Below are 23,565 nucleotides of genomic sequence, written 5' to 3'. Positions count from 1 at the left end.
GATTTATGGTCTCATATGATGCATTTATACAGTATGTTGGACCACTATTCTTGAATTTAGCACCACATATATCTTTTCTTTCTAAAAAAAAAGGGCTTTTGGAACGTTATTACAACAGTCTTACGGATCCATATATTTTTTTAGTTATCTCAAATGTTAAGATGGACACACGATTTCACACAAATCATGTGCGTCTATCTCAATATTTTGAGATAGCTGCTGATTCATTGGCTAAGTTTCTACATGTTCTGTTGTTTCTACGTTGTTTTTGTTGTTGCCATCCGGATGGGCCTAGGTGTTGTTCGAACAAGGGTGTGCGGACACAAAGGCCAAGTGTCCGGAGACTTCCTTCAAATTTGAAGGCAGAGGCTAGACGAAAAATTCTAGGTTGAGCAACTGTTCGGATAGCTACCAAGCTGTCCGGACACCTACCGAAGATCTGCATACGAAGGAGTTTATATAAAGAATTTATTGTAAGGGGTTTTTACTCTAATTCGAAAACACTCTTAGGGAGCTGACTTTTGTGAGAGAAAACACCCTTTGCGAGTGAGAGAGAGCCCTAGAAGCTTGATCTTGTTGTATTAGTGGATTCTTCACTTTGATTTCTCTTCTCTAACATAATGCAAAAGATCTCTACAGCCCGTGGACTAAGCTTTCCACTGAACCACATAAATTTTCGTGTCTCTTTACTTCTTGCTTGATTTACCTGCTTGTTTGGTGATTTGGTACTTGATTGATCAACCTATTTGGTGCTATTGTGTGGGTTATTGTTTGATTTTGGCACAACAATAACTGGATAGTTGGGAAAAAAATACTGGGATTCTATTTGCGTTATAACAATGGAATATAATACAATTTCCTTATTTTTTTCTTATAAATAATAATCTATCCTACCTCGTCTATCTTTCATTGTCTAACATTCATTTGGTTGAACTATATATTCACTATTGGAGCTATAATATTACATAAGATAATGATATCTCGAGTCTTACATAGGAGATTTTTTTTCTCATAATTAAGGTTGATAAATTGGTTGAGGATAAACCTTTTTAGTTAGGAGATTCAAATTTAACTCTTCATGTTTATATTTGTGAACTTATTTTTGTAAAGAATGGGGTGATCCAAACATCCAAAAAGTTCATATATATGGTTACCTCAATATTAAAAGTTATTTTTCGAGTGTGCACTGTATAAACTCATGAGCCTATATAATGGCTCGCAAGTTGCGTATGCCATGGAAAATATGTGGAATTTCATGTATGGGTTCAGTATGAATCAAACTCATACTCTTCAAAAGAGAAAAAAAAATCCTAACCGTTAGGTTAAATGATTTAATATAATTATCGCTATTTTCCCAATAAACTTAAATAAAAACAGCCTACCTAATGTGCACACTTAATATTTCAAAAAATAAAAATAAAAATTTGCTTCAAGTGAGTTGGCCCTAGCAATTCATGTACAAAATTAACAAACATTTTCACCAAATTGTACTACATGCCATGTAAAATGTGTTAAAAATGAAGATGAAAGTATTCAAAATGCCCTAACTTTGATGTGGATATGACAAATTAAAGACTACCATGCATTATCACTATACTAATTTATTGACTTACATGAAAATGAGAGGGCAATGGTTTTGAAAGGATCACAATGGAACTTTCCAAAGAAGAAGAAGGTGCCAAAAAATACAATAACCACTTAGCTTGGAGAGTACAATAATGGTGGCATATGTGCAATTTTTTTTTTAAATACCACTGAGAAATATGTTTTTCATTAGAATCGAACATTGGACACACATATGTCTAACCCAATCGATTGTCAATTGAGCCACCTCTCATTGGTCCAAGTTAAGGTTTTATGGTCTAGTCAAGTGATAGCATACTCTTTATGACTTAAACCAAAACAAAATTTGAGCATCTTTCTCACGCTAATAATAAAAATAATAATTTAAAATAAAACAAACATGGCTTATTAAAATTTGAATAAATTCAATTTTATTGATTCTATATTATTAAAGTTGGATTTTCTTGACTCATAATTTTTCGGTATTTGTTTTCATGAGTCTTCGTTACATATTTTCATAAAATATATGTTGAAAAACTAACAAAATTTTCTTTTTCCAAAAAAAAAAAGTAACAAATTTTTTTTTATAGATTTTCCAAAAACTTGATTTTCTTTGAAACAAAGGGGACCTTTCTTAAAGGAGTATGTATTTTTTAATTTTATTTTTAGTGTTTGGGCTTAGTTTTTCCTATTTTTAGCCTATGGGCCGGAACCTCTTTTCCATGTCCAGGTCCTATTTAAAGCCTATTGCACATTGGCCAAGTACCTTACCTGGCAGCACAGTGATGCTTGACTGCTTGTGGTATTTCACATCATCTATTGCTGGTATTTTGAGATGACTTACACTTTATGTTGCAGTCATAGTTTTAAAAACCCTACCATACCACCGATTGGATCGGCAAAACCGGAAACCGATGGTGTAGTCAGTTTCTTACTCACGTATAAGCAATTCAACCGTGGTAATATAGATTGAACCATGTAAATCGTGTTCGGCCGCTGACCGTCGGTTGTCAAAAAAACCGGCCAATTTAAGAAATGCCCATTTTCGACCTAAAGTCCTAAGTTGCAGTCATAGTTTATGTTTTAGATTTGAAGTCAATAGTTGATATATGTTTTTGTCGCTTAATTGCAGGTCCATGAAGATGTGAAGGAGTTGCTGCAATAAACTTAGGGAAATCACTTATCCCTTATGAGTTTATGTGGATAGCCTGGACTGAGAATTGTTGATAGAATTTCAGTTGTGGTGTCATTTCTTTTCTACTGAAATGGAGTAAATACACAAATTGGTCACCGAAAGATTGAGCTCGTTCCAACTCAATCACTGAGTTTTAAAATTTCTTAACTTAGTTACTGACTGTTGAATTTCTTTTGACGGCAGGTTATTCAATGATCGGAAAATGACATGTGGACGTCGGAGTCTCGCCGGAGTGCCACGTGGCAATTTTAATACAGTCAGCACTAAAGTGTCATATTTTGAAAAAAAAAAGGAAAAATTAAGGATAAGTCCCTCATTAAAAAGTTTTGTTTCAATAAGGACACTCTTAAAAGTCTTATTCCATAAAATACATATAGTTTGCACTAATATTCCAAGAAGAACGAAAAGTTAAAATATATAGTTTTATTATCTAAAATACCCATATCTTCATCCTCAAATAAGACACATGCCTCCTACACATGATTCATCTTGGACCGCCGCCGGAAGTTTTGTCTTCACTACCGGAAGCTTCGTCTCCGCCCCTTTTGGCTTATTCGAGAGTTCTATGACATTTTTTAATAATTTTTCAACCGGATTTTTGTTGAGTTCGAACTAGATCTACTCATACTCACAAAAGACTTGTAGATCATGTTATTTTCCTTCGATTTGTCGTCACTTCATTATTTTCGACAATTTCTGTGGTGATTTTTGTGGTTTTTTGGTTCTGATGTGAGACCTGCACTGCAGGTGATATGTTATCTGTTTCGATTAATTTGATATCTGTTATAATGTTATTTGTTTTGTTAAAATGTTCTATGTTCGTAATGAAATGTCATCTGTTTGAAGTTTCAAAAGGACCAAAAAGTAACATATCGTAACAGATCCAAAACAGATATAATATATGCATATTCATATTCGATTTTAGAAGACTATTGACAGATACAAAACATATATAATATTCACGGATACAAAACAGATATAATAATATCATATACGAAACAGATATAATATCTACAGATTCAAATTCAATTTTAGATGGAAAAAAAAGTTCGAAAAAGCAATAAAACCTCAAAGGTGATGCGCCTTGGTCTGTAGAGTTGATTGGAGGTGTTGATGGTCATCGGCGTTGGCTGTATTGGCCGAATCTAGCTCTTTTTTAAAATGGTGACCATGATTTTATGAAGTTTTTTTTGGCAACTCAAGTGATTTTTTACTGTTGGTGATGACTGGGCTTTGATCGGGCTGACTTAGAGCTTCATTTCGATAGTTCGTTTGTCGAAAATGATGGTCGGACGATCAACTTTCGATATGGTGGCGCAAGGAAGAAGAAAGGAGGAAGAAGAAGGAGGAGGGAGGGTATTTTGGTAAGTTGTTAGACTTTGTCATTTTTTCTAAAGGTTTTTTTAGATTATCCTTGAATACAACTTTTAAGTTTTGTCCTTATAAATAAAAATCCCACAAAAAAAAAAAATACATGGATAATCATTTAATTTTTAAAACAAAATTAAATCGGGGAGACAATCTCATACCTCTCCCTGTTTCAAAAAAAATCCATACCACAAGAAAGAGGAAAACCTTCTTACATTGAAACACAGGAGGAAGAAAATGAATGTATTTCAAAGCCCCGCACAGATTTTAGGCCCAACTCATAATGAAATTGATGGGCTGGGCTTTCTCAAAAGGACACATTTTAAAGCAAAATTACAATAATGGTAAATTCGAATTTAGGCCCTAAATTTTCGCGTCGGGTCGACCCGATATCGAGTCCTAAATTATGCAACTAGCAGTCGCACTGTCTGCGACTAAAATGAAGGTTTTGCAACGACACCATTTAAAGCGCGGAAGCAGACTTCGTTCTGCCCCCGTTCAAAGTTCAGTCCGTCTTTTATTCCCACTAGCCATGAGAGGTCCTGAAGCGAAGCTTTTGTGAGAGAGAGAGTAGAGTATGATTGTGATTAAGCGGCTAAAGGAGCAGACCAAATCCCTTCACAGCTTTAAATTTCTGCCCAAATGCTTCACTTTCTCGTCAACCAAACATCCCTACAATGTCAACACCCACAACAATCCTTCCTCAAACCCACAACTCCATCAAAATCCTCCTCTCAAAATCGCCCCTGCTAGATACAGTATTCCTTCGCAAAAGGCTCATCTGTACGCGTCTTTCTTCTCCACCCTTATACAGCTCTACTTGTCCTGCGGTAGGTTCTCCAAAGCCACTGAGACATTCGTTACCATGAGAGACTACAATATTGTTCCGAATTTACTCATTTGGAACCGACTTATGTTCAATTTCAATGCTTTTGGCTTGGTCTCTCAGGTACAGGTTCTTTATGCTGAGATGCTGTTGTGTGGGATACTGCCAAACGTTTTCACTCACAATGTATTGGTTCATTCTTTTTGTAAAATGGGTGATTTGAGTTTAGCATTAGATTTTCTTAGAAAAGTTGATATTGATATTGATATCGACACTGTTACATATAATACAGTTATTTGGGGGTTTTGTGAACTAGGATTGGCTTATGAGGCTTTTGGATTGTCGTCAATTATGGCAAAGAAGGGTATAGGCATTGATTCTTTCACTTGTAATACATTGGTGATGGGGTTTTGTAAAATTGGGCTGGTTAAATATGCGGAATGGCTTAGGAATAATTTGGTTGATGGAGGGATTTGTAGTGATGTTATAGGTTTTAACATTTTGATAGATGGGTTTTGCAAAGCAGGGGATTTGAGTTATGCTGTTGCATTGATGGAAGATATGAAGAGGGAGGGTCTGGTGCCTAATATAGTTACTTATAATACTTTGATTGGTGGATTTTGCAAGAAGGGTGATTTTATCAAGGCTAAGGATCTGATTAATGAGATTATGGGTTCTCAGAAGAAAACGAGATGTAGTGATACTGATATGCAGAGAAGGAATACTGTGAATGGTAGCGTAGATTTAGAGCCAAATCTTATCACGCACACAACCCTTATTAGTGCATACTGTAAGCTGGAAGGGCTTGAGGAAGCACTTTCTTTATACGAGGAGATGGTTGCAAATGGGTTCATGCCCGATGTTGTCACATATAGTGCCATCATTAATGGCCTTTGCAAGCATCAAAGGTTAACAGAAGCAGAAGTGCTCTTTAAGGAGATGGAGAATGTGGATGTGAATCCCAATCATGTCACCTATGGTACTCTTGTGGATTCATTATTCAAGTCAAGACGACCCATGGAAGCTCTTGCTCTTCAAAGTCAAATGATAGTTCGTGGAATTTCATTTGATGTGGCATTGTACACTGTTCTGATGGATGGGTTGTTTAGGACTGGAATGCCCAGAGAAGCAGAGGACACATTCAGGATGCTTCCAAAGCTGAATATGGAGCCGAATTCTATCACTTACTCTGTGTTAATTGATGGACTTTGCAAGTCTGGGGACATGAAAGGTTCTGAATCTGCTTTGCAAGAAATGGAGAAGAAATTTTCTGGTAATATGATATCCTATTCTTGTATTATAGATGGTTTTACGAAGAAAGGAATGCTTGATGAAGCTGTTTTTGTGTTGAGGAAGATGGTGCGCCAAAATATCAAGCCAAATGTTTTTGTTTATGCTACATTAATTGATGCCCATTTCAAGGCAGGTAAAGAACAAGTTGCTCTGAATCTTTATGACGAAATGAAATTGATTGGATTAGAGGAAAACAGTGTTGTAGTTGATGTGTTTATTAATCACTTAAAAAGATGTGGAAGGATGGAGGAAGCTGAGAAATTAGTTAATGATAAGATATCTGGAGGCTTCTTGCCTGATCGAGTTAATTACACATCTCTGATGGATGGCCTCTTCAAATTTGGGAAAGAGTCAGCTGCTCTTAACTTGGCCCAAGAAATGATGGAGAAAAATATACCTCTTGATGTTGTGGCATACAATGTCTTAATTAATGGTCTTTCAAGGCTTGGCAAATATGACGTCAAAGCTGTTTATAGTGAAATGAGAGAATTGGGCTTGGTTCCAGACTGTGCAACGTATAACACCATGATTAGAGTGTACTGCAGACAGGGTAACTTCGAGAATGCTTGTCAAATCTGGAAGGAGATGAGAAGTCATGGGGTGATGCCAAATTCAATCACGTGTGACATTCTGGTGGCTGGCCTTTCTCAAGCAGGCGAGATTGAAAAGGCAATGGATATTCTGAATGAAATGTTGGGGGTCGGGTTTAATCCTACCTCTACCATGCATAGACTTCTACTTGATGCATCTTCAAAAGGTGGACGAGGTGATGAGATTTTGCAAATGCATGAATGGCTTGTGGGCATGGGACTCGAGGTCAGTTTGACAGAATATAACCATCTCATCACAATCTTATGCAAGCTGGGTATGACAAAAAAAGCCGTTTCAGTATTAGAAGACATGGAAAGAAAGGGAATTTTACCTGATACTAATACTTACAATGCCTTTATACTTGGATACTGTAAAGGCACCCACATAAAGAAGGCTTTTGAAACATACTCTCAGATGTTAAGCAAAGGAGTTGAGCCCAATATTGCAACTTACAACCTTCTCCTTGGTGGTCTCTCTTCAGCTGGTTTGATGAAAGATGCGGGCGGGTTATTAGATGAAATGAAGGAAAGGGGCTTGTATCCTGATGCTTCCATTTATGCTACTTTGATTTCCAGCCATGGTAAGATTGGAAATAAAAAGGAATCTATAAAACTTTACTGTGAAATGATTACCAAAGGCTTTGTTCCCAAAACAGGCACATACAATGTCCTTATCAGTGAGTTTGCCAACTCGGGAATGATGAACCAAGCCGTGGAGCTTCTTAATGAAATGCAAGCAAGAGGGAGACAACCTAATTCTTCAACTTACGATATCCTAATTGGTGGCTGGTGTGATTTATCTAAGCAAGCAGAGCTTGATAGGACACTAAAAAAGTCATATCAGGCTGAGGCAAAAAGATTATTTGTAGAGATGAATGACAAAGGCTTTGTTCCATGTCAGAGTACTCTTTCTACTATAACTTATACCTTTGCTAGACCAGGAAAGATATTTGATGCGCAGATGCTGTTGAACAAACTGTACACGAGAAAGAAGACTTAGAACTGAAATTAAAATAGAGAAACACTCTATTCTGAAATTGCCAGCCTTCATAGTCCTTAAAATGTACATGCATGGTGTCAATCCAGTGCTACATCTGGGTTTGTGTCCTTGATTGCTTCACTTATGGGGCACACTACTACTGCATTGGTATTGGTTTGAGGTAATTTTTTTTTCTCTATATGTAACTTTTCTTAATGGAGTATTTAATTAAATTAAAGTGCATCAAACAAGTACCAATCAGAATGTCATGCTTGAAGCATTTCAATATATTAGCTTAAGAAATCATTTTGGGTTTTGAATTTTCTGTTTGAGGATTTATACGATGTTGAAATACCATCATTGTCATCTTTTGTTGATTTTGTCTTTTATATTTTATTGTGAATAACTTGTTTAGCAAGTGGTGGGTGAGATTAACCACCATCAAGTGACTCATTTCCATTGCTATTCTTGCATTCAGAAAACCATCATTTTGTATGCCTTTTTCTCGCACTTACTAAAAAAAGTAACAATTTTGAATTATATTTTTATACCTAGAACGATCATGATCTTCAATATATTTCGGAATTCTTCCTTTTCTTTTCTTTTCTTTTTCTTTGTGTTTAACATTCTATATGATTTTCCTTTGAAACATGGTGTATTCAGTGTTAAACAATGTAATAGGAGATTTGTTGTTGGTTTTATAACCAATCGATGCTCTCATTGTACACTGTACCTTTTCTTTCCTTTTTGTGATTTTATTTCTTCGTTGTCTGTTATCAGTCAGAGTTCCCAGGAGTAAAGGGCTGGGAAAAGAAGAAATAAAATTTTTAGACGTTAACATTTTTACTTTTTGTTTACTGAGTAATCGAAGAAACTAAATTTGTGAGTTCTTCTATCATGTTCTCGCCAGGTGAATTGTTTATGGGAATTTCAAGCATTTTGTACTCACATAAAACTTAATCTTTTGGTTGGCAGTTTACTATCTTTCACACACGTATTTCTTGAAATTTCAGTTTGAAGGTATTAATACATTAGGATTAAATACCTCCTGATTTTGTTTCTAAAAACTGCAGGAATTGAATGGTGTATATTGGCATGGGTAGGCCGGATTTAATTCCTTGTTGGCCAACATACTCCCATACATGAGGACACAAGGGAAAACAGTGTAGAAAGCTGGTCTGAGGACACCAATGAGAGAAAGGAAGGTTGTAAGGGATAAGTACCCAAGGTAGGTGCAAGTACATATCGAGCTGATATTGGTGTACTTTGATTTCTACTTGGAAATGGGGATTCGAAATCGAATATGGAGGAGCCGGGAGCGCTTCCAAGCTTGAACTCTGATGACAAGATTCAACTTCAAGTGAGGTAAATTTTAAAATACCAAAATTTCCTCTGTTACTATGCTACAGGGATTATTATGCAAAAGTAGTCTGTAGTCCACCCAAGCCACGTCCGGACTAGAGTAGAGAGAGCAGTTCAAAACCTGATCAAGCTGAAGAATTTGTGCATGGTGCAGAGTTAGTAAGGAGGTGCCGGAGTTTTAGACTTTTTAGTAGTCGATCCTTGTAGTTGCTACATGTTTTTGTTAATCTAGTTATTTCCTTTGATATTCATCTTTCTAAAGGGGGAGTTCATGTTGATAAAAACATATTATATTTGTTAATGAAGCTTTTGATTGAACTCATGAAGGCTGTTCAGTTTCTTGGAGAGGCATCATTAATAACAAAAAGATGATGGAGGGGATGACTTTTTGAATAATTTGTTTGATGCTTCTATTAAGAAAGAAATCGTGAAATTTCAACCTCTAAATTGTTAATTTCTCTGAAGATCATGAATTCTTTCTTTTGGAATATCTGCTATTACTTAAAAAAAAAAAAAGAAGCTCAGGAGGGTAGTTGGTTCTTGGCATTCTGTGAAACTCATGGGTCCTAGGTTATAAATCTTTCTCAACATTGGAGGGTCATACCTCCTCATAAAATACCAAACAAAATATCCGTATTAGAAAAACTTCCGAGAGTACGGTACAAACTTCAAAGAGTATGGTAAAATACCAATAAGATATTCGTATAAGAAAACCTTCTCGTAAAATACCAACAAAATATTCGCATAAGAAAAACTTCCGAGAGTATGGTAAAATACCAACAAGATATTCGTAAAAGAAAACTTCCGAGATAACGGTACAAACTTCTGAGAGTACGGAACACGAGTCTAGAGTTTATTCTAGAGAGAGTGGGTACAAAAAATCCTACCTTTGCCACCATAGCAAAAACAAATATGTTTGTAGTCAAAATAAGCAATTACCTGCAAAGCTGCAACTCAGTATTAGTTATGACTATCGGTTTCCGTCGGAAGGAAGAGAAAAGAAAATAAATATTAAAAAAGAAAAGCCAGAGACCGATTTCACACAAGTGGCTAGTAAGCACCTGCTCTTGATGATGACCCAATCACCAGATTCACCAGCATTTTTAACAAGACCCGAAATCCAATCAAATGCCCATAGTAGATATATCTAGAAGCGGTGAACCGATAGAGAGGTGATGGGGTGGGGTTGGGCGATCTACGAGGGGGTAGTGGCGGTGGGGTCGCTGTGTCTGCTTGGATGGGCGGGTCTTTGATTCCTCAACCGGAGGCTCTACAAAGAGTATGAAGAGAAGAGAGTGTTAGTCCAGATCATCTTCAGTGTCGTCTTCGCTTTCTCTTGCAATCTCCTCCAGCTCGTCCTCTTTGAGATCATCCCTCTACTTTCCAAAGAGTATGTACTTTTATACTTCATTCATTCATTCATTTGGTATCTGTGTATGTGATTGTCGAGGAAATGCAGTTAATTAGTAAAATTAGGCTCTGGAGCTGCTATTTGTGCCAGTGACTACCCTCCACATACATTTCCTTTGCATACTGATTGTTCATCTGTTGGGGTTACAGCCAATGATTTGAATGATTTGCAACCGTGCCTATGCCTTAGCACGGTTTACATAAGCTAGTATTTAAATTTCTGTAGAATGTTTGTTGTTTAATGGGATATATGGATTTTAACTTTGTTCTCATATCAAAAATACTTTCATCCCTGCAGGGCGAGATGGATGAACTGGAAGGTGGATCTATTTTGCTTGATATTGTTGCTCGTCTTCATGTTGCCTTATTATCATTGTTACTTGATGCTTTGCAACAGCGGTACTCTTGCTCTTCCTTTTTTTTATCGTTGCTTTTCTTTTTGTGCTTTGCTCTTTTGAACTGATAAGAGAGGGAAGTGATTGATACTTCATTGTCGTTTGCATGCAATCATAATCATTGCCATTATTATTGCTGAAGACTTACTCTTGAATGAGTAGGGGGTAGGCTATACACACGATTTTTTTAATTTCGTTATTGCATGTTCTTGTAATTTGAATCACTGCAAGTGGTTGACAGCTGGGTAGTTAGTATTCGGTGGTCTTCTTTTCATATTTAAGTTAAATTGCTCGTAATATCTTCTATGCCTCTGTAAATTTGAGTGCAGTTTTATTCTTTTCATATTTCCTGATACTGTTTGCTTTACATTTTTTATCTTGACTATGATCGGAAAAGCAGACATTTTGAAGAAAATGTTATTCTCTGCCATTAGCCCTGATTACTTTTTTGTGAATATATGTTTTTTTTATGGGAATATATGTTTTAATAATTAATATATAAAAAATTATATTGGTCCAGGAAATAATTTTTGTATTTAGTCAGTTGACTGATGCCAATTGCCATTGATATGCGTTGGGGATCGAAATTTAAGAATAATGTCACAGATTTAATATATGGCTTCTTTTATAAGTTAAGCTGGCCATCATAATTCATTTACTTGTACAATTTTTATCTTATGCAAATATCTATTCTCCTCAGGCGTGCGGAAGGAGCGGGCTGCCATTGGCGCCATCTTATTTTTGCTGGCATTTCTCTATGCGTTTTGGCACATGGGTGTTCACTTCCCTATGCCTTCACCTGATAAAGGTTTTGGATTAACATTTCATTGTTAAGTTTATATCTTCTTTTTTTCAAGATGTTTCTATTATGCTTCCTGGTGTGCTAGGCTTTTAAAGAATTTCTTCTAACCTCCAGTCCCATCCATTCACTCCTCCCTCCCCCAACCAAAATGAATAGCCATAGATATTTCTGGAGAGTCAACTGATCTGGCAGGCACATAAAAATCGGGTAGATGCGTATCCATAAAACGAAAGCATGTGGTAGTCAAGCTGGATTAACCTTGTAGGCCGAAAATAAAAGTGATAATGCACTTAAAGTTTATTCCATTTACTGAAGCTTGTCATGAGTAGAAACCTCAAATATCTTCTATCTTCCCCTGTCTCTTCCATGTCGATTCTGCGTGGGTGGAAAAAAATGGCATTGTAGTCAATTCCTAATTATATGCGGGGAATAAGGCATGGACCTGATGTACATTTGAATTTATAAACACGTTAGAGTAGGCCCATAATAGTATTTTGTATAGTGGTCCACTTGTAGTTGCCGTGAAATCATTGTGAACTACAGATTGTATAGTGAAGATAAATTTATGTTCCTTTGCATGAATTTCGTTATCTTTTCCTGCCTTCCTTTTGTTCTGTTCATTTTTCCCTTTGCAAATGTTCATCACCTTTAAACTGGTTAATGTTGTTACCCTAAGTCTCATTGTCTGTGTGCTTATGGTTGCAGGTTTCTTTACCATGCCCCAACTCGTCAGCAGAATTGGGGTCATTGGTGTTACTGTCATGGCTGTTCTTTCTGGTTTTGGTGTCGTGAATTTGCCTTTCAGTTATTTATCCCTCTTTATTCGGTAATGGGCTGCTTTTTCTTCATATGTGTCTGATAAGATTCTAGTTTTTGATCGTCTCCATAAATCTCAAGCAACTGAAGTCTGAATGAGATTCTAGCTTTTGTACCATATTGTCTGACGCATTCTATGCTCAGCTTTCATGGTTGCTTGTGAAGTACTCTAGCTCAATTGTTTTTTCTAATGACTTTTCAATACTTTGATGGCACAAAAAATTTTGTGTTCCCTCATACAGTTGGATAGATGCAGTAGAATAGGAATGAAAATATTCTGAAAAAAAGTAGTGTATCATTGCTGAGTTAAATGCCGATATGAATGGAAGTTAAGAAATAATGGACCAGTATTATCAAAAGGCTGGACCAACTGTCAATTGTGAGCCAACTGTCCCCATAGGACCAAATGCAAGTGCCTCAATGAGAAAAGTCACTTGAAGGCTGAAGCTAGTGCCTCTTTGAACTTAAATGTGTTTTGCTACAGAATTGCTCGATGAACTATCAATATGAGGAATGATCATAAAAGGGAATAATTTTCCCGTCGTGTGGTCATTGACTGGAAGTGCGGATTAAAAGTCAGAAAGTGGAATTATGATTAAAACATAACAAATGGAAGTTAAATTGATGATACTGGAGAAATGAGGGGTTATTGAGAAGTATAAGGCCAAAACGATTTTTATTTGTTTATTTTTATAATTTGAATAGCGATAATGCCAAAGAATCATTACTTGGTTGTATGAGTTTTAATTACCGAAAGTATGATATCTTCATGGCTTTGGTTAGCAGAAATAACTTGAAGCTAGATTAGCTAAGATACTAATTTTTTAATTTTGTGTCTCCTTGAGCAGTTACCAATTTCTCATTTTTTTGTGTCTTTATATTTAAAATGATAGAGAGATTGAGGAGTCAGAGATCAAGGCCTTGGAAAGAAAATTAATGCAATCAATTGAAACTTGCATTACAAAGAAAAAGAGAATTCTGCTTTCTCAAAGGGAGATGGAGCGAATCCAAGGATCTGAGGAGGTTTGGTTGCTATCTTTGTTATCGTTTTAGTTGATCGTGCTTGTTTTCTTTGCATGATTGTATCTTTCATCAACTAATTTATTAATTTTGTTCATGTTATTGGCTCTGATAGAAAGTGTGGTTGTAAAACAAAGTATTATGAGCTATAGTGTGTTCATAAGATACACATTGTTTGGTAAATTTTTACTGGGAAAAAAAAAGAAATTGACAGATATGAAGCAATGCTCATTTACTGGACGAGGTTATGTAAAACTCATTTAATTTCTTTTTTTCTTTTGTGTGGTGCAATCAGAAGCTGTATGATTTCATCATATTGAGGAAAACAGCAAATTAAATAAACCAGTATTAAGAAATCTGTGTATCGAATGTGTATGATTAATTTGAAGCAACATCCTAACTTTGATAATCTTTCTGTAATGATTGATTCATGCGAGAACTTCTAACATATTGAGTTCCAATAGTTTGGTCACTCTTTTACTCAAAATGTTGAACCCAGGCAGTCAATTATGATGCTGTTACACATAAGTTCACAGCAATAATTTCTCCTGGTTGTGTCATTTCAACAATTGTTAACACATATCAATAGACAACACTCTTATGATACTCAGTGTATACCAATGTTGGCAAAGGCACGAAAAGGTGCCAAGACCCCAAATTCCCCAAGGTGCAAGGTACATTTAAGGTGCTTCCCTGAGTAAAGGAAGACGTTTATTAAAATGAAAATATAAAGAAATTGTGCAAATAGACTGATTTTAGAGATGGCCCTTAATTGGCAGTTAAAGGATATGTGCTAGCATCACAACGGTCTTGTTCCCCATTCTTCCTTCTTCTTTGTTGTTCCTTATACTGTCACAGTTGTCCCAACGATTCCCTAGTAAAATAGCAAAGCTCTAGGGTGTTGTTTCTTATGTTGGCAAGATTTGGTTGAGCCTCTTCCACGTGGTACCAGGGCAACTAATTAGTTGTTTTGAATTTATTACCTGGGCCAAGTGCCGCTGCAGGTCTGTTAAAAAAGAGCCTAATGTCCAATATAGCTGAGCTTAAGAGTCCAAAAATCACCAGGTGCACACCCAGAGCTGAGGCGCAAGGGGTTGAGGCATGAGCCTTGGTGGCAACTTGCCAAGAGTTTGCAAACTCTGGTGCATGTCACCTTGTCCGAGCACCAAGGGGTGCCTTTGACAATGCTATTACACTGTCATGGTTTTGCATTTCTGCACGGACAAATGCATGTTTATGCATTTAACATCTTATCTGCCTGTACTTTATATGCATAATAATGAAGTAATGTAGTATCCTTTTCAATTATCATTAAAATCTAAAACTTATCCACTTTCAATTACTAGCAGTGCTTTAAGTACCATTTTGAATTTTGCTCACTACAACTAGAAGTTGTACCTGCGGAAATTAAAGGCAAGATCTTTCTTTAAACGAATTGTTGGAACAGTTGTGCGATCTGTGCAAGATGACCAAAATGAGCAAGGTTAGTGTTTTTTCCCTTATATTTTCTAACATTGGTAAGTGTTCATTCCATTGTAAAAAATCAATCTTCCACTTGTCATTGTCAGAAAATTAAATTGGTAGCTTAATCTTGGGAAAAAAAGAGGTTGATAATTTTCTAGCAGTTTTCTTTATTCTCTCTTCCTTTGTAGTTGTTGAAAACTTGTTTGTCTTAAATAAGTTTCTTGAAAATCCAAAACCATATTCAGAATCTTCTGCACTTGGGCTTTAGGCAACTAAAGGCTTTGGTCATTGGCAATTTTCTTGAATGTTAGTTAGAATATGATATAAATGATGTGAAATGCCTCAAACCAACAACTTAATTCATTGGATTGAATGGCAAAGTAACTAATCTTGACATGGTATCAGAGCAGGAGGTCTTGAGTTCAATCCTTAGCTTCCGCAATTTAAACTCCCATTTATTGTTGCCCCAAGTGTGGATCTTTGTGAGATCCCCTAGTGTTGGGTGGGCCTTGTTTGTTGTGCATATGTTGGGCCGTCAAAGTTTTCTAGCCCACACGTGAGGGGGAGTGCTAGAATATGATATAAATGATGTGAAACGCCCCAAACCAACGAGTCTTGAGTTCAATCCTTAGCTCCCGCAATTTAAACTCCCATTTATTGTTGCCCCAAGTGTGGATCTTTGTGAGATCCCCTAGTGTTGGGTGGGCCTTGTTTGTTGTGCACGTGTTGGGCCGTCAAAGTTTTCTAGCCCACACATGAGGGGGGTGCTAGAATATGATATAAATGATGTGAAACGCCCCAAACCAACAAGTTAACTCGTTAGGTTGAATGACAAAGTAACTAATCTTAACAAATGTCTACGTACATTTTGATGCCATTGTAATGTTCGCTAATCCTCAAATGTTTCTGGTTTGAAAATTGTGATACTTTTTGCATGTTTTTAATCTTAGTACTGATTTTCTATCTTGTTTTTTGGGTTCTTGTTATCTAGTTTAAATGATTTTTTTTTGTTGGCTTGCTCCATACATACATTTGGATTATATTTCATTGATGTTTGATGAAATATTTTTGTTTCAGAAGCCTCCCTCTAAAATCAGGCTATTGATTTTTTTTGGTTCTCTTTTTAAGATATTAAGGGCATGGAAGCAGAGGTACAAGCTTTAGAAGAGCTTTCCAAGCAGTTATTCCTCGAAATCTATGAACTTCGTCAAGCTAAGGTTTGCCCCATGCCACCCTTTCTTCTTGTCAACCTGGTGCTGTCCTTTGAAGTTTCTAGAACTCTTGCTTTTTAGAGGTGTTTGTGCTTCAGTGTGCAGTTCCTTAGGCAGAGAGCTGAACTTTCTTATCTTGTTGTCCTTTAAATTTTTGTTATACTCAATTCAATAACATCAAAAATATCATCTTCATAGTATATATTCCTTTATCAAGATCTTATGTAAAGTTTAGGGACCCATTGATCTGTGGAATGAGATGTCTGTCATATTGATGTACGTGCTGCAACTGTTTTCACACGTTGGCCGATTAACTAAAATGATTCTTCATTTCCAGCCCTATAACTTTATTCAGTTGGCATAAATGGGTACTTAATTGAAGGCTTAGATGGAGCATTGAGGGTAGCCTTTTTGTAAGTTTGACATGCTAAGGTTGGGTTACTATGTTATTGGATTAGAAGAAAAAAAATCTGGAGGTACTGGATATAATGCTGTTATTTTCGAAAATGTGTTCTTTAGAATCAAAAGATGGTAAAACTGAGAGTTGTTTCATTTGCAGAATATATAAAGAATTGGCCAGTAATTTGAGAGGAAAGAGAACTTACAAGAGTGATAAATCAAAGCTTTACTGTGGAGATCCATTGATATTATTCTGATGAGGTTAATTTTTCTTCTCGTTTTTTGTTTGCTTTGCCCGCAATTCAACAGAATAACTTTTGCAATATGATTGTCACTATGCAAGCAAATGTTCATTATGACACACATAAGATATTTTATTTGTCCAACCTGTGTACATGTTTCATTCGTACAGCATAGGCAATATGTATTACAACACTGGTGATATATCTCTTTTATATAGCCTGGGTAGCCTTCTTTTTCGTACTTAGGGTTTGTATTTGCTTTTAGCCTTTTATGGTTTTACCTATGTGGATTGTGCAATATTAAAATTTTCTCTTTTCAAAACAAGAGTGGAATGTGAAATCTGTCTGTTCCTATGTGTGCTAAAATTTTAATTTTCTTAATCTATATAGGTCCCTCCCTCCCCTCTTTCTAAGAGGAAAAAAAGTCCCCAACAAACTTTTTTTTTGGAGCATATGTTCTCACATTTGTTCTGGCTTTGCAGGAGGCAGCTGCATATTCTAGAACATGGAAGGGTCACTTACAGAATCTACTTGGCTATGCTTGTTCAGTCTATTGTGTATATAAGATGATTAAGGTACAGCCATGATCTCTTTGGTGTTACCACTTACCAGCTCCAAGGCCTGGTGCCTGGTGGTAAGTGTGTTTTGCTTGATCGATAGCTCAAGTACCTACATTTTCTAGGTTGTGGGATTCACCCATTAAAAAGGAAAATAAAATAGCTATGCTTTAGATGTAAAGTACTCTGGTTTACTTTGTTGCCCGATCCATGAAAATTTATGGTTCTTTGTTATTGAAAAAAAAAAGGAACTTTAAATTGCTCATGATATTTTGATGTTTTTCTGCTCAGTTAGTGTATAAGAGGTAGGATTTTTATTTGGCTCGTTAATCCTGTTGTTGTTTGGATAAGTGTTTTGGCACTTGGATATGCTATCGAAAGTGATTGATCCCTCCATCTTCACATTCACTATACAGCACGGGTATTTTTTTTTTTTAGCTTTCTACATCAGATTTTAGTGCCTTTTGAATCATTGAACGCTGATATATGGAAATTCATGAAAATATGACGTTATGAAAGAAAATCTAGCCGTTGTTTAGAATGGAGCAGAGGATAAGTAGTCAAGTGCTGTGGCTCGGAATTAATGCTTTTTTGAGCTTTCAAGGGGACGGTCTTAATGGCATTTAGGGCCTTCTTGACCCCTTTTCCTCCAGATATACCTTCATTTCTCTTCTTCTCTGGCATAGTTGTTATCTTTCTGCTCACAATAGAGAAAACTTCTCACAATTGAGAAATCGGTGCCCCTACGCTGCTTATTCATGCGCGGGGCACTTTTCTTCCTTGTAGAACTTTCAGTTCAAATATCAATTAGTGCTATATTTCTTTATCACAATATTTTTCGAAAAAAGAAAATAGTGGGAAACTAATTGTATCTTTGTTATAACATGCTATACTTTTTCTTGATTTTGTTGCAAAGAAGATTTGTTCGTAGACCTCTTAATTATTTTCCTTTTATCTGATTTTATGCCCATAAAATGGAAGATATGGTGACTGATTGATTTAATTTGCTCTGTGCAGTCTCTACAAAGCGTGATTTTCAAATCGGTATTTTTTTCATCCTTTGTAGTTCCTTTCATGAACATGCTCAATTTTTGTATACATATGATATTATGCATCACTAAAACCTTTTTGAGTGTCTAGCCATCGCATTGCTTAAGTAATGATCTATATGTGACAGGCTGGTTCAGTTGACCCCGTGACAATGACCATTAGCATATTTTTGCAATTCTTTGATATAGGGATCAATGCTGCATTGTTATCACAGGTCAGTTGTCAATGCCATCAAAATCTGATCTTGTGAATGAATGGATTATCTGCATCTCAACCTATTTTAAATTATAAGGCATTTGAATTTCCGATTTTGATTGATTTACCTTCTGCAACGAGATTATTTCGATTATGTTGTTCCTTGTTTGATAAATCCCATTGTGTCTATTGCTCTCGGTTCTATTCTTTGGTTGCTAAATCTGGGGATCAATGGGAGAATAGTTGACTTTACGATGTGTGGTAGCCAACTACTCCTACTAAAAACTTGAAAATGGTTGAGTTTATTATTATTTCAGGATGTGACAAATAGGGGGAACTCTATTATCTTAAAATAAGCTTGCTAGATGAGAAAATCAACGTGGGTTTAGACAATTTGCAGATACTATGCATATGTGTGTGGTACATTTATATTCCGCCTCTTGTCTAAAACTATATATTTTGATTTACTTGGTTAGAAAGATTTTTGCTTCTCTTGAAATGAATTGATTGAGATGCTGCTGGTGTCAGATTCATTCTACTGCAGTTAGAGGGAACAATTGTTATAAAGGTGAATATGTAGTCTGATAAAAGTGGAAATGCTTGAAGCTGAACCAGGCCTTGAAGGTTTCTTTTAGTGTATGCAGAAGAATTGTAGGTGCTGTTGCTTGGGTGTTGTCGTCAACTGACAAATATAATCACCCCAGTGCAAAGCATTTATGTTTTCATAAGCAGCTGTTGATTATACTCCTAAGCAATGCTGCATGTAAACTGGTGGTCCGAGTTTTTTTTATCTGTTGTGTTGCACAGTATAATTCCAGCGGAAGCCTTTGCTTGCTGGGATCGTAACACAGCTGTCGATTATTGGTCAAATGAAAATATTAATGGAACCACCCAGTGCCTTTGCTTTCTGTTTTCATAAGCAGCTGCTGGTTTTTCTCTGAAGCAATGATGCATGTAAACTGATGTGGTCTAAGATTTTTTATTCGTTGTGTTGTGCAGTATATTTCCCTGTTGTTTATTGGAATGTTGATTGTCATATCAGTACGGGGATTCTTAATGAACTTAATGAAGGTAAATGTGCTTTCTTACTACTAACACAATTTTGTTTGGGTAATATGTCTCGATATTGATTTTCTGATTCCCACCTTTTCATTATAATGTTATCTATTTTTCTTTTTCTTTTGTTTCTTTAGGAGTATAATTTTTTTTTTGCCCTTTGGCTGAGGGATTTTAACCAAACTTATGTCAGCGCAGCCTTATTCTCTTACGGCAAATTAAATGGGACGTTGAATTGCCAATCTATTGTTGGGTAACTTTATATCATACATCACTAGACTAGCTAGTAAGACGCTTCACTAATGAATAGTGAATATCTACTGAGTAGTGGGAAATCAGCTATTGTGTTTCATTCAAGTCCTAAAGAGTTCTACTTATTGAATCATGTATGCAAAAGAAAATAAATGCACTGGTTCTTGATGCATATTAGCTACCTATCAAACATGCATATTGGGCATATGTTGTCAACTCTTTATTCAATACACTGGTGCTGTTAAAATTGTCTTTCTGATGAAATTAATTGAAAGTACTAAGAATGAAACTTGCCTTAGCATGGCGGTTTTCTTTAAAAAAAAGTTGAAAGTACTGCAAGGTTTGGTTTCTTGTATCATGCAGTATAACTAGCAGTTTTTGCCTGGTTGATCTGATGATCCCCTTAATTTCAAAACCACCGGTACCTACTGTTACCCAGCAGAGAGAGCATGCCCAGAAAGTTCTTTTTGATGGCTGAAAATAAGCGCAAAATGTATATGTTTTCCTTGAACAATTTGGATCGTGAGTCACCTTTTTCCAATTGATTGCTTAGGGACATCATGTGTATTCGTATTACTGGAACCTGACGGTTATGTGATTAAACTGCTCTCAACATGATTCTGGTTTCTCTTTGCAGGAAGATCATAACAGATGTATTGGATGGAGACATTCAGTTCGACTTCTATCACCGATGGTTTGATGCAATTTTTGTTGCAAGTGCTTTCCTGTCTCTGCTTCTACTTTCAGCCATTATACATCACGCCAGACTGAAAAACACCCAATTGATTAGTGTAATTCATATGTATGTATGTATTGAAAAAAAAAAAGTTTGAATCTCGCTTCAGTTAAAAGTAGCCGTGATATTTTCAAGTGGTTACCAAAGAGTAATTTGTTGTTTCTCCTCGCCCATTTCATTGGGGTTCAATTTTTGTAACCAAAGAGGTTTCAACTATAATTTTTTTATGTTTGATCACATCATTAGATTGTTTATCTGGTGCATATGTAGAAGTGATCAGCCAGCGGGCGAGCAAGCTCTTAAATGTTATGTTAGTGCAACTCCAATGGTGCTATAGCTTGCTGTACATTTTGTTTATGTTCAGCCAAGCCCTCTTTTTTATTACACAAGACAAAGAATTTTTAGGTCTTTCTCTGCTGTGGGAATTGTTGTACATTTCGTTTATGTGGTGCTTGGATTTTGAGCTTTGGGGTTGGTGATAATGTGTTGTTGATTGCGGTTGCTGGTGTGTATGAGTTTCGGTTTTAAGGCTCACGTTTCTCGGGGCTATATGGAATTTCTTCGTTATCATCATCAACATAATTGCTTGACTTGGTTTTGAGTCTAGAGGTACCACATATTCATACAAACTTGTAAACGCTGCAATCCGACTTCACATCCAATGTCAGGTTCAACCTTTGGTCCCACGAAATGCAATTCATGGAGCAATATGTTAACATACATAAAAATACTATTTTTACATCACTTTTTGAAAATGATAAGTTTACACTAAAAAAATTATAAATGTACACACAAAATTGTAGTGAAAAAAAATCAAATTATCATTGTTTTATATGACGGTAATACTACACATCCCTAAAATATACATCCCTAAACTTACATAACTAGGTGGCATGCCACCTAGACATGATGACAAAGCCATTTAAAAAAAATTTGAATAGCTTACCTGTAAAAGAAAAATATAATAAAAGCAAAAGAAAATTTTTTAAATAACTTCTCTCTCTTTGTGTCTCTCTCTTGCCTCTCTCCTCATCCTCCACCCATCCCCTCTTCTCTCTTCTCTCTCCACCTCTCCCCCTCCTCCTCAAGATCCATGGCATCAACGACCTTATACTCAAGATCCATGGCATCAACATTGTGACTCGGGTTTCCATCGACAACCTCCTTCTCAAGCTCTTCCTTTCGATTCGGGTTTCCATCTATTTTTCTCCATCCCTTGCCGTTAATGGCATCTACCAGCAAATTTGAGACTCCAACGATGCTGTCTAGGGAGATCTGGAGACCTACAAGAAGAAGAAAAGACACTTGATGTTTCTTGTTCAACATATTCATCTTCAACATCGAAGATCTGCAAGATCGCTTACTGTTTCTTGTTGTTTCACCCATTCATATTGTTGATCTGGGCTTATTTTAATGATTAAAGTGTACAATGCCTTATTACATTATTTTGAGGGGACATAGTATCTTATTACACTGCCCAGATTGGACAGTGTAAAAAAGGCACTGAGTCAATTTGTTTGTGTTTTAGTTGTCATAGAAAATGAATTGAAATTATTGTAGATGGAATTTTCATAGGATTTTATACTTTGACTTCTTATTACTCATTGAATTTAATTAATTACACTGTCAATATAATTAATTACACTGTCCAATAGGACAGCGTGATAAGAAACTGTATCCATTTGAGTCGAAGCATCTAAATAGGATATTGCCTTATTACATTGTCTAGTTGCAAATAACGTGACTAATCATCCATTTCCAAAAGAGATCTCACACTAAGGCACTTTCTTTATTTTGGACAACGCAAACAAACCTTACATTGGCTTATCACACTGTCAAAATAATTAGTTACACTGTCCATTAGGACAACGTAATAAAGAAACATATCTATTTGAGCCAAAACATCCCAATAGGATATTATGTTATTACATGTCTAGTTACTAACAGCGTGACCAATCATCATTTTCCAAAATAGATCACAACACTTTCTCCATTTTGAACAACGCAAACAAACCTTGCAATGGCTTATTACACTGTCAATATAATTAGTTACATTGCGTAATAAGAAAATGTATCTATTTGATGTGATGATAGGAGTGGTCTTTTATGTATAGATGTAATTGTGACTGATTCATGTAGAATTACGTTCGACAACCTGTTCAATCTCTATAACTCAGAGACCAACTCAATCAATAGCAATCCTTATTTTACATACACGTCTATGCACTACTGTTCAAGAACAATAAACACAAAAACCAAACTACACATATTGATAATTAATAAACCAAAGAACACCTGACTATTGAGACTTAAATGGGAGATGAAAGGAGAGAAACGAAAGCATTTGGCAAAGGAGAGAGGACATGATGGTGAGGAAAGAGAGAGTGAACAGTGAGAAGCGGCAGAGGAGGAGGAGAGAGAAAATCGTGCTCTGGAAGCGACGGGAAGGATGCGAGTGGCGACGGCACGACTGAGAGAGGAAGCCATGGTTGGTGAGTTGGGCGATTGAGCTTGTAGAAGCGTCAGTGGCAAACGATCTGTCATTTGGAATTGGAAGCGTCCATGAAACGTCACCCTTTTTGTGAGAAGAAAGAGAGAGAAACATAAGAACAAGAGAGAGAAAGATAAGAGCGAGAGAGAGGAGAGAGACATGTGAGAGAAGAAAAAGAGATTAATAAGAAAAGAAACTCCTATGAGAGAGAAACGGGAGAAAATATACAACTTTTTTTATTTTTATAATTTAATCTAGGTGACATGCTAAGTTGGCATGCCACATAGATTAGG

At 36.2% G+C, this 23,565-nt stretch overlaps 1 protein-coding gene and 1 pseudogene across 2 annotated transcripts; both read left to right on the top strand.

The window, feature by feature from the left end:
• The first annotated feature begins 4,534 nt into the window (after positions 1-4,534).
• Positions 4,535-9,498, top strand: LOC119996706 (pentatricopeptide repeat-containing protein At5g14770, mitochondrial). Of its 2 annotated transcripts, XM_038843442.1 has the most exons (3): positions 4,535-4,956; positions 5,076-7,995; positions 8,888-9,498. In XM_038843442.1, exons 1-2 carry the CDS (start codon positions 4,804-4,806, stop codon positions 7,833-7,835), a joined length of 2,913 nt encoding a protein of 970 aa, XP_038699370.1. In that variant the 5' UTR covers positions 4,535-4,803; the 3' UTR covers positions 7,836-7,995; positions 8,888-9,498. The 2 variants fall into 2 exon arrangements, with proteins under 2 accessions (XP_038699370.1, XP_038699369.1); XM_038843441.1 differs by having other exon boundaries at positions 4,535-7,995.
• A 198-nt stretch (positions 9,499-9,696) lies between these two features.
• Positions 9,697-21,033, top strand: LOC119996707 (annotated as a pseudogene).
• Positions 21,034-23,565: the final 2,532 nt, after the last annotated feature.

The sequence above is a fragment of the Tripterygium wilfordii genome, chromosome 4, assembly GCF_013401445.1.
Source record: "Tripterygium wilfordii isolate XIE 37 chromosome 4, ASM1340144v1, whole genome shotgun sequence".
NCBI classification, from domain to species: Eukaryota; Viridiplantae; Streptophyta; class Magnoliopsida; order Celastrales; family Celastraceae; genus Tripterygium; species Tripterygium wilfordii.
The sequence above is the reverse complement of the archived record's forward strand: the minus strand, read 5'-3'. Positions and strand labels throughout refer to the sequence as shown.